This window comes from Gossypium hirsutum, chromosome D01, assembly GCF_007990345.1.
Source record: "Gossypium hirsutum isolate 1008001.06 chromosome D01, Gossypium_hirsutum_v2.1, whole genome shotgun sequence".
NCBI classification, from domain to species: Eukaryota; Viridiplantae; Streptophyta; class Magnoliopsida; order Malvales; family Malvaceae; genus Gossypium; species Gossypium hirsutum.
Window position 1 is genome coordinate 456,768 of NC_053437.1, and position 15,659 is coordinate 472,426.

At 31.6% G+C, this 15,659-nt stretch overlaps 2 protein-coding genes across 4 annotated transcripts; one reads left to right on the forward strand and one right to left on the reverse strand.

Moving 5' to 3' along the window:
* The first annotated feature begins 43 nt into the window (after positions 1–43).
* On the forward strand, positions 44–2,947 carry LOC107928952 (B3 domain-containing protein Os01g0234100). Of its 3 annotated transcripts, none has more exons than XM_016860265.2 (7): positions 52–166; positions 800–874; positions 1,256–1,287; positions 1,388–1,550; positions 1,633–1,839; positions 1,938–2,028; positions 2,109–2,947. In XM_016860265.2, the coding sequence occupies exons 1-7, from the start codon at positions 128–130 to the stop codon at positions 2,807–2,809; spliced, it is 1,308 nt and encodes a 435-aa protein (XP_016715754.1). In that variant the 5' UTR covers positions 52–127; the 3' UTR covers positions 2,810–2,947. The 3 variants fall into 3 exon arrangements, with proteins under 3 accessions (XP_016715755.1, XP_016715754.1, XP_016715753.1); XM_016860264.2 differs by having other exon boundaries at positions 69–166; positions 797–874; XM_016860266.2 differs by lacking the exon at positions 800–874 and having other exon boundaries at positions 44–166.
* On the reverse strand, positions 2,938–10,348 carry LOC107928951 (probable quinone oxidoreductase). The gene is made up of 18 exons (XM_016860263.2): positions 10,086–10,348; positions 9,764–9,937; positions 9,335–9,516; positions 9,125–9,230; positions 8,433–8,509; positions 8,260–8,347; positions 7,259–7,454; positions 6,828–6,954; positions 6,571–6,627; positions 6,206–6,307; positions 5,987–6,082; positions 5,746–5,820; positions 4,989–5,108; positions 4,440–4,565; positions 3,999–4,076; positions 3,579–3,665; positions 3,386–3,472; positions 2,938–3,297 (listed from the first exon to the last, which is right to left on the reverse strand). Exons 1-18 carry the CDS (start codon positions 10,138–10,140, stop codon positions 3,247–3,249), a joined length of 1,884 nt encoding a protein of 627 aa, XP_016715752.2. The 5' UTR covers positions 10,141–10,348; the 3' UTR covers positions 2,938–3,246.
* Between the last annotated feature and the right edge of the window lie 5,311 nt (positions 10,349–15,659).

Consider the following 15,659-nt stretch of genomic DNA (forward strand, 5'->3'; position numbering starts at 1 on the left):
GCAGTGTCCCACAAAACCCGATCATTTAGTACTGAAATATGTATATGTATAAATATAATAATAAACTTCCTTTTCTCTCTTTGATTTTCAAAATTTCAAATACAAAAGCTTTTGAAAGTGAGATGCCATGGCTGTCTCTCCAAAACAGAGGATAAGCTCTCTCAAGGTCTCTCCTCCTCTTATATACACATTCATCATATCTACATACTTATACACATCACATAATACATAAGCATCATCATCCATATGTTCCATGTATCTTTGAGAAGTATACTCAAAGCTAGTAATCTGTTTCTTTTTTATTTTCCTGGGTTCTATCAAAAACAGAGGATAAGCTTTCTCAAGCTCTCTTTTTTCTTATATACATTCATCATATATACATACATCACATAATACATAAGCATCATCATTTCATCATCCGTATGTTCTATGTATGTATGTATGTATTTTCAGAAGTACCCAAAGCTTGTAAGCTCTCTCAAGCTCTCTTTTTTTCTTATATAAATTCATCATACATAACATACATAAGCATACCTACATGTTCTATGTTTGTAGAATCAAACATTTACATTTTTTTAGAAGTACCGAAAGCTTGTACTCTGTTTTTTTTCCTTCTTGGGCTCTATTCAAAACAGAAAATAAGTTCTGCTTCTTCCTCTTTTACACATACATACATACATACATACATAAGCATCATCATTCATCCACTTATGTATGTATTTTAAAGTACCCAAACATGTAAATTTTTTTTTGGGGGGTTATGAATATACACACATACATACATATATATATATAGCAGGTTAGTCGAGGGAGAGGGAGACCACCCAAGACCAAATTGTTTAGGAAAAAAGTTCCAGCAATGACCGTGAACCAAGTGAGCCTCAATATCCCATTTAAGCTTTTTTCCTTTAAGGTTGTCATTAAACTGTAAGTCTAAAAACTCTCAGCAACAGTACGGAGGGTACTCGAGCTCGGGTGTAAGTACGGAAAGGTACCGAGCTCGTGTGTAAATTTCGGATACAGTTATACATCCGAAACAGCATTTTGGACTCTTAGAGGGTCATATGCTTGCACCCGGAATATGAGAATAAGCTCTTTCAAGGTCTCTTCCTCATACATACATACATACATACCATCGAAACAGTCCTTAGAAGGTCATATCTCGTTACCTGTATCAGAATATGAGTTTGAAACGGTTGTTTGATATGTGTATTTCAAGAATATACTAATGGGAATTTTATGAATCTTTTGACAGATAGTCTCTTATGAAAAGGAGAAGGCTCAATGGTGGGTTATTTTAGCTCAAAATTTTCTTTCATGTCTTTGAAACAATCTGGGCATTACAACATTGTATAATATAATATTGTCTCTGTTGTTTCCTTTTTAGTAATAAACGGAAGAGAGCTACATACGATGAAGTGTACGAAAATGGCCAAACCAAATTGGCTGTAATGGAACGAGCATTGGATATTCAAGCTAATCTATCATCTGAGTTCCCTAGCATGATCAAATACATGCTTCCATCACATGTAACCGGAGGATTTTGGCTGGTATGACTCGGTTTTCGTCATTGAGACTTGTTTCCGCATTGGTATATTGATTGGCAGATGTTTTAACTTTTTCCGACGGCAGGGTCTTCCGAAGCACTTCTGCTTGAATCATTTGCCGAAGGAAGATCGAATGATGGTCTTGGAAGATGAAGAAGGGAAAGAGTTTCAAGTTAAATATTTAGTGGAAAAGATTGGTCTTAGTGGTGGATGGAGAGGGTTCTCCATTGCTCATAAATTATTGGAAGGAGATGTATGTGTGTTTCATTTAGTGAGACCCTCCAAATTTAAGGTAATTGTATGGTTTTTTTCTGGGTTGATCATACCCTCGTACCAACATCCATATATGTATCGTACATGCTTATGGTGAAGCTTTCTATGATTTATTAGGTGTATATTGTGAGAAAAAAATGTTCAGATGAAGTAGATGTTGCTCTTGGCCTTCTAAAGTTAGAATCTTCCACTCAATTAGTTGACAATGGTAAGCCATTTCTATCTCCGATAATACACACGAATACATGAATCTTAGGGTTTATGGAGGTTTTCTTTTGATGATTGCAGGGAAAGAACTAAAGATATGTGAAATTTCGGTAGGAAAAACAGAAGATAGAAATGCCCCCATTCTCTATAGTTCTAACATTGAACCAACTGTGGATCAATCCAAGAATAACAGGGTTGATCTCGGCTCTGAAGTTTCGGACGGAGTCAGGCTTTCAGATTCCATTGTTAATTTTAGAGAAGTGAAGAGTTTCGAGGATTTTAACATTCTTGTTAATGGTTTAGTCATAGATTCCGAGTTTTCAAAGTACTTGCAGATGAAGTACTACGAGCTTTGTTGTGATCAAAACTCATTCCTTCACGAAAATCTTCTCGAGGGACTTAACTGTAAACTGGTTGCCGGAGTCATTGCCGAGACGATCAATATAGCGGATGCCATTAGAGCTGCCAAGCTTACAACTCCCCACGACAGTTTCCTCACTTGGGACAAAACTTTGAGATCATTTGAGGGGTTAGGCATGAAAGTGGGCTTCTTACGTGCTCGGTTGGACAAGTTGATGAACCTCTTGACGAAGTCAAGGAGGTACAAAGAAGTTAAACTCGAACAAGCCAACTCAAATGAGGAAAAGCTGAAACTCGAAGCAAAGCTAGCGGAAGTAACCCATACACTGACTAAACTTGATAGAGAGATAAGGTTATTCAAGCAAGAGAAAGCTGATGATCTCGAGGCTCTGTTTCGAGAAGTGGCCAATGGGCCTTGGTGACACTTGCCACTCAATAGCTTTTGTAATGGAAACTAGTCCATTAGTGATGGGGAGTTTTTTGCATATATCTCAAGCACAAGAGATAGTATTTTGTGAAGAAGAAAGTGTACAAGTGTATAAAACTTGGGTTTTGGAGAATATCGGGTTAGGACCCCCCCTTCATTACTTTTCTATCTACTATTTTTCGATATAACTTTTAGTTCCGAATACACATACATGATGGCATCATTTAGCATTACATTATACAATACAAAAAAGAAATAGCAATTTAATGCTAACTTGTGGTTCTTTGTTCAAACCTAGTAACCATTTTAAACGAACATGATTCTGCTACGAATGTATGAGTATATTTCCGCTATGAGATGTAGATAGTTTTTAAGACTAATCCGGTAGGGATGAATGATGAACGATTAGTCCATGATTTCATCGGCTGCAAATCATAACTTAGCCATTTGATGTTCAAAGCTTGGATCCATGCAAACAACAACCTAAACAGTTTCATAGTAATGTAAACACATTAGAGGACTACGCTGGTTTTGCATGAATGACCTCATTTTATAGTAAATTTGTGCTTACCTTGCCGGTGCTTTTACCCGAATGCAGATGTTCAACAGCATCACTAACCGAATGCAAACCCGAAAATCTTTTCGGGTCTATCACAACCTGGTAGAACCGAATTACAGCATGTTAAGTGAGAAGCATTAAGGCTTTTGTTTAGCTAAACGAGTAAAACACAAGATTCTTTTATGGAAGTATATCAAACATATACCTTAAACTTTCCTGAAGAGTAAAGCTGAAATAGTCTAATCAGGTGCTTTTGCATTAAACGGCTATAATGGGTCAGGACAAAGCCAGCCTGAAAAGAAAAAGAACATTTTCAATACAATCAAACAACAAGAAATCTGATGTCGTGAAGAGGACAATATGACATATATAGTAGATCCGAAACCATAAAATTCATGATTGCCGGAAAATGGCAAAACGGTTTTGCTCAACGAATTATTGTAAATCTTATTATTATTATTATTATTTATATTCTCATAAGCTAGTCATTAGTAATTACAAGATCTCATAAAAAAATCGTATCTATGTACTCATGTTCAAAAATATGTTGGACATAAGTATTGGATAAGGGTATTTTAAGAAAAAAAAGGAAGAGTCACAGCAACAAATTTAACCAACTACTTACAACAGTTTGGCTTTTGGCCAAAAGCTTCTCAACAAGCCCAGGGTAATTTAATGGCTTCCATCCATCCTTCCCTTGATACTGTCCATACGAAGTACAACACCAAAAGATATTAAAGTTGCGAATTTGAAGATCGGCTAGATTGTTTTTATGTTAAATTAACAACTCACTAGATACAATATCATGTAAGAACATATGATTTGATCATTCTCTAACAACCTATGGTTATTTATGTTATTCAAATTCGGGTTTGAGCTACGAATATAAATACTTATCTAATATTAAAAGTGATCTGAAAGGAATAAAATTTGAACTAAACATAGCATCAAACTCAATACAAATGTTAAAAACTAAAAATTAATCGGTCAAAAACAATAAATATGAATAGCAGTAACTTTATTTATAAATTTTAAGCTCATTAAAAAAAGGGGAAGTAAGAACAACCTGAGAGATCATTCCTATCACAATGAGACGTCCACGGATAGCCAAAGCATCGAGGCACAAATCAAACATGTTCCCACCAACACATTCGTAAACAATGTCAACTCCTTTAGGAAACTCCTTGAAAGCCTGGAAGATTACAGAATCAGATTTTTTTTTCCCATGAAACCAACAAAATGCAGAAATTATGACATGGCAGCATTACTTTAATATGTAAACTGTGGTCAGATCAATCTCAGAAGATGGGGCATGGCATGAATGATGATAAAATGATGGCAACTGAGATAGTCATGGAAAATGGTGTTGAGATTAAACGCAGATGTTAGGCTATGATGATGATTTAAAGGATACATTGGTTGGAAAACCAGCAAAGTAGAATAGACTAGACTGGAAAACCAGCAAAGTAGAATAGACTAGACTTTCTCATACTGAGAGTTCAAACTTCAAATATATGTTACTTGGACTCGGTTGTAAGGGCCGGATACCGAGCATGTGTCTGATACGGATGGATAAAAAAGCTGACCATTGAAAATAGGAATTTCAGATACATACAGTTTTGATATCTTCAGTTTTATAGTCTATGACTCGATCAACCCCAAATTCTTTTAAAAGCCTCGCCTTTTCTTTTCCTCCGCAAGTTGCAACAACTTTATTTCCTGCCAGTTTTGCAAGCTGCAAAAGTCGAGATGGGGATCACAAAAAAGATACATCCAGGAGGCAAAATCTTGTTGAAGCCATGAAACATATACATACAATCATGAGATAACATTTAAGTTCATCTCTGAAGGTGTAAAATATGATGGTCATATAAAATATATCGTTGAAGATGTTTTTGAAAATAAATGTAATATCATAATTCAGTACTTATAAAATTAAGTTAAGCAAGGAATATAAGTCTATGTTACACTGATTCGGAATGAGAATTGGATATAGGCATGATTTATCTATCATGAGTATGCTCAACTTTTTCCTTTATTCTTAATATATTTGGAGTAACGTGCCCACACCTGTATCCGAAATATGTTGACACCAGTACTTTTAAGGAAAATGAAGAGTTTATAGTAACAAAGATAAAAGCATACTAAGATAATATAAAATTCAGAAGCCAGGACTTTATTAAACAAACAATATGGACAAACACATCTTTTGCTATGTTAGTAATTTAAATTGTGCTTACGTAAATTTTGATACATTTGTGTATTATATCATGTACTTATTTTTCTATTATTCTTATATTTTGTGTCGTTATTACTACCTTTTTTTCATATAATGTTGGTATTACAAACTATCAACTCAGTTTAACACAAACCTGGACTGCAAATTGTCCAGTCCCTCCAGCAGCAGCAGTTACAAGGACAACTTTTCCAGATTTCATCTGACCAAGCTATAAGATGAAAAAAACAAACAAAAAAAAAAGATTGAAGAAGATTAAAAAAAAGGCTGATTAGAGAGCTACAATGTTTAAGAAAAAGGAAATGAAAGATGGGGTCATATTTTGGGAGAATGCAAAAGTCTACATCTAATAAGGGAAAAATGCAATAAAAAGGTACCTCTTCCAAAGCGATTGATGCTGTTAATCCTGAAGTAAGCAGAGCAACAACTTCCGGGTCAGGTCTTGGAATTGGAAGTATTTGCTTTGAAGGAACCTATATTTAGTTTCAAAATTGAATTATTTAACAATTTAAATATTGGAATAAAAAGGTAGAATAGATGATACACAATATTTTATAAAATATTGAATAAAAAAATGAATAAACTTGATCTTATACCTTCATGAATTCAGCATAACATCCAATAGTCATGACTGCAGCAGGAGTTCCAACTTCCAAATTTCTTACAGAATCTCCAATGGCAGCAATTATTCCCACTGCCTGAAACAGCAAAATTGAACCATAGCCATAAGATATCAGCTTAATTGAACTATAATATATTACCACATTTTCACTAGGGATGACAATAGGTAGATAATGAGATTTCGGGTAATTGCTGATACAAATCCGATTTTTTTGAATTCTGATTCTATGATGTAGATATCCATGATGTCTTTTACTTCAGATTCGGTATTACAAAAAATGGAAAATATCCCAATCGATGTCATCCCTAATTTTGGTTAGTTAATATTTTATTTCTGTACCTCAAATCCAGGGTCTTTCTTGGTTCCTTGAAAATAACGGCCTGCGCTAAAGTTCACCTGTGTGTAACATGTTATTCAAGAATACACACATAAGTACAATGTATGTAATTTATATATCAAAGAGACGTAAAACTTTGTATAATTATACAAGATTCTTACTCTCCGAATAAAAGATATCAAAAGTTGAGTGCAGAGAATAATTAATTAAAGAAAAGAGAAAAATGAATCGTAAATGAAGAGCATAATAAAAAACTTACATCACCTGCGTTTACACCAGCATAAATGACTTTCAGAAGAACTTGGTCTGACTCAAGAGGTAGTCTCAATGGTGCACTTATTATATGGGTTGCATCACGAAAATTTTGGCTCCAGGTATGCACAACACTGAAGACGAAGAGCGATAAGGCACTGGTCAGTATCTTACTAAACCTATTAACGCACATCTTATCTTTTTAAGTTGGTCTATGTTACTCAGATTTAGGGTGAGTGTCGACCTGAGTATGTGTCCAACACATGGCTAATGAATAAAGACCTAGATTCTTATATGTTATCCTGAAATTGTAGCTTTCTGCAACAATGCAAGAACTCGATCTATGTAAATGCTGGCAACTCAAGACTTCCAACCCTCAAAACTCCTCATATAATTTGTAAACACTAAAAACTGAAGCAGTTATAACATTTTACTTACAGTTTCTTAAAATTCTGAGGAAGTTGGGAACTTAAAGGAGCTTGGAACGAGATTTTGTTGCTCCTGGAACTTGTGGAAGAACGCAAAGAGTATTTTGCTTCTTCAGATGGAATGGGCCAATATACCATGCCTCTGCGGTTTGAAATCCATAGGCAAGAACCAGCTCTGCTTTCATCAGTGATAAGCTCGAAAGCACCTAGAAATACGCACAGGTGCAAAGAAAGTTACCAGAAGTGATTTCACGTGCAAAATCTCGATTTTGATTTCATTATTATAGGAATGACTTAAAATCTACTCAAAATTAATTTTTTTATAAATATATTATAAATTAAATGGTAAAAGTACCATAAAATCCCTTGTACTAGTAACCGGATCGCATTTCACCACCTTCTATTAAATGAGCAAACTAGTCCTATACGAGTAGATTAAAAAACAAATTGATAATTTCTTTTAAAATTTTCAACCCTTTTTACCGCTAAAAACTAGCATTACTAATAAAACAACTTAACAGTGACACATGACATGCCATGTGCAACTCTTGCTAATGTAGAAAGACTAGTTTTTAACAGAAACAATAAATAAAATTTTTAATAAAATGATCAGTTTACTCTTTGATTCCATGTACAAGAATTAATTTGTCTATTTTTTTAATATAAAAATTAAAATGCAGTTTGATTTCTAATACGAGGTTTATGATACTTTTACCTACATTAAATATAGCTATCATAAGATAAAGGTTACATTATTGTACAAATTTTCTTTTAAGTTAGTATACTATTTATTCATCTAAAAATATGAAAATATTATTATATATCACAACTTTAAATATATCCTTTGAGATTGAGATTTTCAGGAATTGGACCAAGCAAATTCGTTACCCAAACATCATTTCAACTAAATTAAAATATCTATTTTACTATTTAAAAATAATAAAATATCAATAAATTCAAAACAAAAAAATTATTTTGAGATAACCGTTAGCAAAATTCCAAAACATATACCTTTTACCACCAATTCCATCGGTACAAAACCTCCCATTAGAGATACATATTTGGGGTCCAGTTTTTCTCCCATCTCTGTTCGAACAACCTATATCCATGTTCAAAGGCAAATTACATACGAGAAGCTAATTATGAGCATCCAATATCTTTAAATTAACTAAAGATTTTTTTACCTCAGGGCAAAGAACATTGACACGTATTCCTTCACGTTTGTACGGAGTTAGTGATCTAGTAAACAAGACAACACCTCCTGGAAAACAAATATTGCAAGCAATTTGTCAAATTACATATATATTCATTTGCCCTTTCTCGCACTAATCTCTGCAAATAATCTGAGAAATATGAATAGGCGATGAACTCAATGTTTGGTTTGTAAAGTTATTTTTACCAATCAAAATATAACTCGTTTTGGTTTAAGTCTAGTCTTTCTTTTATCCTCAAACCACCTTTTTTTTTTTTTAAGAACTGCTTACTATCAAGGGAGTAAACAAGATACTGTTATAAGCTACTTGTGTTCCGCTTAAAAAAAAATCGAATTCTATTTCATTATTATCTAATTAGGTTTACCCTATTCAACAAGTTAAATTTAAGTTGTATTCATGGATCCTGAGCATAAACTATAAAAAAGCCATGGATAGTATCGAAAAAAAAAGTGGCTACCAAATTCGATGGAGCTTTCTGTTTTCATATTTAAATAGCATTTAAAAATTCAATTCAAACTTGAGCTTAACAGAAATAATTTAGCAGTTCGTTTTATATCAAAAGGAGCTTAAAACTTTAAGAATAAAACCGAATGAAATTATGAATTTTGACTGAAGATCAATGAATTGAAAACAGTGTTACAGAGGCAAAAATAAATGCAAACCTTTTGAGCCAGAGTAAATGGGGTCCAAGAAAAATGGGAAAAGACCAGCATAGGATCCTGTATTGATTATCACCCCTGGCTTTTGCAGAGCTTGCATAGTTTTAATCTGTTAAAAAGAAAACCTTAAACAATCAAAATCCATTGCTGGAAATTAGGACTGTCATCAAAGAAAAATTGCAGAAAAAAAACTAGTCAAAGTGGAAGCTTTACTGCAAGGCGAGTACAATCAATAACTGCAACGAGGTTGACATTAATGGTGTGCCTCCATGTCTTAGCCCCATCACTTTGATCGTTCTGAAATGGTACTGGATTATTGATGCCGGCGCTGTTAATACAAACATCCAATCCTCCGTATGTCGCCACATGCTTCTCAAACGCTAAACTAATATCTCCTATTCACAAAATTCCAAATCGAGCAAGTGTATATTCAATATATATCCAACATAAATGCTTTGGAGAAAATGATCTGTAGGTGATAAACAAGGATGAACTGGAATTTACTTTAGTAACAATCATTTTGCTAAAGTCATATCGCCTATATGCAAAAATTCAAAATTGAATGGCATCTTCAAATATGAATCGAATACTTTGAAGAAAATGATCGAGCAAGTGATAAACAAAAGATGAAATCCAACTTACTTGGATTCGTAACATCGCATTTAACAAAAATAGCAGAAGGAAACTCCAACTTTTCATGAAATCTAGAATTCTCTTTCTCAACTAAACAAGCAACTTCCTTCCCTTTCTCTTCAGCGAAATCTACGATCGTCACAAATAATCCTTTCCCCGCCAAAGCTAAGCTCAACGCTTTACCTGCAACAAACAAACAAAAAAAATCAATAAAAATCAATCAAAGTATTTCTGCTTTACAATCGTTCACATCAAATCAAGTTCATGGATCCTTTAAAAACAAATATTATACAAATTTTTTTTTAAGAAGTAAAGATTTCAAAATATCTACCGATGCCGGAAGCTCCGCCGGTGATTAAAGCTGATAAACCAGGTTTAAGCTCCATTTTTTTCTTTGTAATCACTGTTGTTAAAGATAATAATTAGTATCGTTTGTTGAAAAGGAGAGCTACAAACCGATTTTCACGATAGGGTGAGCAATTTATAATAAATATATAATATTTTTTGGATTTTTTATATTTTTTTCCTTTCCATGAAAATTGACTCTGAAAATCTCTTCTTTTTTTTTCTTTAATGGAACCAAAAGTCGTTGCATCATTTTCTTTTTTTGCTTGAAGTTGGTGGCAGTTAAGTAAGACCCGCCAGTCTTGAAATTTGGGTTTTTTTTTTTAATCCATTGTAATATTTTAATTCGACAATTAAACCCATTTTGAACAAAGGTCCTCCCAAAATATTTATAAGGGGCGGATCCTTATGGGGCCTAGGGTCTTGGGCCCCCAAAATTTTTTAGAAATCTTGATTTTTTAATTTTAAAAAATTTTAATTAGGCCCCTTAAATTTTTTGAAAATTTTCATTTCTCCTTTGAAGTTATTTAAAATTTTTAATTAGGCCCATTTAATTTTTGAAAATTCTCATTATTCTTTTTAATTTTTTTAAATTTTAATTAAGCTCTCTTTTTTTTTGAAAATCTCATTAATCTCAGGAAACATTAAATTAGACCCCCAATTTTTTAACTATCAAATTTTGTCCCAATTTTTTTTGTCACTTTCAAACAAATTTTGAGTTAATCAGTTCAACCCCTTTGTTCGAACCATTATATTAATTAATTTTGAGTCCTTCCGATCTAGCCCTATTCCAGTAATACTGGTCACATCATCGAATCTTGATAGAATCCAAGTTCAAGGACCAAACTGGATCTAGTTGCCAAGTTCATGGAACAAAGTAGAACAAAAAAAAAGTACAAGTACCCAAGTGGACCTAGTTGCCAATTTAAGGGCCAAAAACTATATTATCCCTAAAAAATAGGTTTCATTATTCTCTATAAAAAGGTTTAATTTTGATTTTACTCCTTTTACTTTGTTAACATTTTAGATTCAATATTTTTACTTCAATTTTGCATAATTTAATTCCCTTACTAGTGTTATTGGTAGATTACAAATAGGTAACATTGTTAGTTGTCGTTCAACTATGGTTAATTTTTCACATAAATAGTTAAGAATGGACAATTGTTCTTCTAGCCTCCTTAAAAATAATAAAATTTTAAGTTATTTAATGGTAAATTACATTTTTGACCCATTAAATTTGAAAATTCATTTTTCCCTCTAAAAATGAAAATTTATAGTTTAACCCCTCAAGGAATTGCAAATTTTTATGTTAATACAATGATAAACTATATTTTAGCTTTATAAATAATTTATAAATCAATTCCCAATCAATTTTTTTTTTGACTTTAATGAGATTCAACTAATAATAAATTTATATATTAAATGGTAAACCAATTTTTAAAAAAAATCACATCACCACTTTCACGACAATAACCAATAATGCTATCAGTTTAAACCTAATAATAACATTACAAAAATAGAATAATAGAATTATATCAAGTTAAACCAAATACATTAAATCTCAAATTTTAGTAAAACTGAGAGAGACTAAATCTATAAAAAAGTTAAAATTATATCTAGAAGGTTAAAATATGCCATAAGCCTCTATATTTTTTGAAAAATTTGAAATTTAGTCCCTATACATTTATTTTTAGAAATTTATCCCTCTACTTTTTTGATTTTAAAATTCAGGTCCAACTATTAATAATGTTAAAATTATTTTGTTAAATTTAAGTTTATTACAATGTTATTTTTTAATTATAATAGCTACCTAGTATTTCTTTTATTTCAAAATTTCATAATAAAAACTTTAACAAAAAAAAATTATACTATTAATAGTTATACTTAATTTTGAAATATAAAAAATACATAGATTAAATTTTTAGAAAAAAAATATAGGAGGTAGGGTAGATATAACTTATCTAGAAAAGTTATAATAAATGTTCTTTTCTTCAATTATTGATAATTGGAATTTGGGCATCTAGATTTGACGTATGTTTCAATTATCAATAATTGAAATGATTTAACTATTTTATGTTTGATTTTTAATTGCTTTTTAGTGTTTTTTTTTCTTTCTAATTTTGATGGTTTATTTATCTACTTTTTGATGTCATAAAGATGTGCCCCTTATCTAGAAAAAAGAAATATTGCTGACTATAATTACATGGTGGTAGACTTTGTAAATTGACCGTGGAAAAATATGAAATAAGAATTTTTGAACATAATTATTATTTTTATTGAATTTGAATGAGCTGGTTCTTAAGGTTGACTCCCATAAAGTAGAAATTTGGGAATAAATTTGAGATAAATTTAATATATAAATTTTGATTTAATATGTAATTTGATATATATCCAAATATTATATGAAGATATAATTTTTTAAATATATACAAATCTTGAAAAAATATTGAATATATTTTGAATCAAATATGTATATAAAAGTGAAATTAGGGACTTCAATTTTAGAAGTGTTTGTGGATTAAATAGCTTGACTTGCTTTAAGCCTAGTTTGGGTTTTATAAATAATAAAATAATTTTATATTAATATTGATATTTTGTAATTGAATTTAAATGAAAACATTTTTGTATAAGTTTTTAAATAGTAAGACGATGTGAAATTTTAAAAAGGTTATTTTGAAATTAGGTTTTATCTTGACCCTGCCCAACTAATGAACATCTTTACTTGACTTATTTGGTCAAATTAAATGATACAATTTCATTTTTAACCTCTATAAAATTAATAATTTAATTTAATCCTTTTTAATCATTGGTTAAATAAAAAAAATATCAATCTAAAAAATTAATAATTCAATTTAAATTATTTTTAATACAAAAATTTTAACTTTAAACCCTTAATTTTATCTAAATGCCTGATATAAAATTTTCGATTTCACCTTTGTTTGTTTATATATTCGAGTCTCACAATCCAACCCGAATAATATAAAAATAGGGGAATGGTGGGGATCGAAGAGGAGTGTTCCTTACGATCTGACTAATTCAACGGAAGAAACATTCTTTTTTCTTTGTACAAAGTTGACAAGTAACCCTTTTTCTTTATTTGCCTTAATGATTTGCCCTAACAATTGCTTTTAAATTTCTCGAAAGTTGACTATTGACTTACTATTTCTTTCTTTTGCCTTATTTTTTTATGTAATTATATTTTTTCATTATTATCGGATACAATAAATTATTAATATACTATTCATAAATCAATTAAAAGACATCAGATAAATTGATAATAGCTTATTTTAAGTTAAAAATATTTTGGGTTCGGATAGTTATGTAAGTTTAACTAGCTGACCTTTTAAGAACAAATTGAATTGGATTAGGTTTGGATTTTAGTTTCTTTGGAGATATTTGAAAAGTCCACATTAGATGGTCATATTTAGACTTTATTATGGGCTGTGCTACTTGTGATTGCCTAAAAAGTGAAAGGATTTAGAAAAAAAATAAATTTAAAAAATGGATTTTGACAAAAAAATAAGATCCATTTTCTAAATGGGTCGAGCCTCTAGTAGGATTTTTTCGTTTGGGTTCAGTCTGATTTGACCCGAATCAACTGTTTTATTGTTGTCTTGTTATTGTTTTGCTGCTGTTTTGCTAACATTTTGTTATTATATTGCTAATTTTTTGTTGTTATCATTTGAATATTGTATAATCTTTGTTTTATTGTTAATTTTGTTACTATTTTAAAGGCATTTGCTTGCTAGGTTGCAACTTTGTTAGTGCTATTTAAAGTATAAAGACTTTTTTAATGTATTTTTAATTTGTTAGAAAATATTTATTTTAGTGTATTTAATGTATTATATTTTTAAATTTGTTTTATATAAAAAATAATCTAAAAAAGTATTATGAGCTGACTAAGCTCGGGTTTAGGATTTTTAATCTGGTCTTGAATTGGGCAGAATTTTAAACTCATTTTTGAGTCAGACCTAAGTTTAGGCCCTTGCCTAAAAAATAAGTACAAAATTTTACATTAGCCTGCCCCGAACTCAACCTGGCCATGATGAAGTCTAATAATATCTTTATGTTGGTATATATCCAAGTCTAAATTTATGCTGGACTCTGGAGTATCAGACACGATACTTTTAACGTGAGAAATATGCTATAACCTATCTATGTAGAATGAGTATATTTGGATATAAGAAGCAAATAGTTTAAGGTTTTACCTGAAGATGAAGAATAATTTCATCAGCTTCACTCCATAACTTAGCCATTTTAAAAGCTTGGATCTTTGCAAACGTGACAACATATAGAATTTGACTGTAATATCAACACATTAGAGGCCTACGTTGCTCTCAATTTATCCAAAATTTGTGCTCATCTTGCCAGTGCTTTTACCTGAATGCAGATACTCGACAGCATCCGCAACCGAATGCAAACCCTAAAATCTTTTAGAAAGACATTACCAAGACAAAGCCAGCCTGAAAAACAAGTGTCAATTCCAATACAATTAAGCCACAAGAATTTCCAATGGTAACTGCGAAGAATACAATATAAACGAATCGAAACCGCAGAATTCGTGATCACCGGAAAATGGGGAAACGAATTCACTTAATGAATCATCTTTAAATCTATTTGTATTTGGCTACAATGTTGCCCTTTTTTTTTTCATAAAGCTAGCCATTTCTATCTCTAATAATACATAAACATGACATGAATACACGAAGGTTGTGACCTTTGTGTAGGAAAAATAGAAGATAGAAATGACCTCACACTCTACGGTTCTGATCTTGGACCAACTGTGAATTGATCTCGGTTCCGAAGTTTCGGACCGAATCAGGCTTTCGGAATCCGTTTTTGATTTTAAAAAAGTGAAGAGTTTCAAGGATTTTAACACTTGCATTAAGGTTTAATCATAGATTCTAAGTTTTCCAAGTACCTGCAGATGAAGTACTATGAACTTTTCTGTGATGAAAAGTGTTGCGCGGAAGCGTGTGAAAGAGTAAAATTATTGTACTGAAAAATCACACTAAGTTCAATTCCCAGGAAAGAGAGGTGGATCACGAGGATCGCTTACATACCAGATCTTTCCTAGCCAGAATATCCCTCTATCGTAATTTAATAGCACAATAAATCACTACAATGACACTTGCAAAATATGCAGAACAAAAATAAAGAACACTAGAATTTTAACGAGGTTCAGCAAATTTTGCCTACGTCCTCGGGCACTACCAAATATATTTTACTCCAAAAATACAAGTGAAAGTTTACAAATAGGGAGAGAGAACAATTGCCTTAAGTAGAGAATGGCAAGTGTGGGATGAAGAAAGTAAGAAATGGTTAGGCCTATTTATAGTTGAGGTTCAAGGATCAACTTGCAATGTCCCTATACAATTAGGGACCAAAATTGCAATTATCCCATGCCAACTTTTAACCCAACTTGCCAACCAATTTTACTTTCTACTTTCGGTGCCCACCCTTTTTGACTTTTCAAACAATGGGTGGGTTCCAATAAAAAGTAATCTTCTCGAGGTACTTAACTGCGAACTGGTGGCCGGAGTCATTGCCGAGACTATCA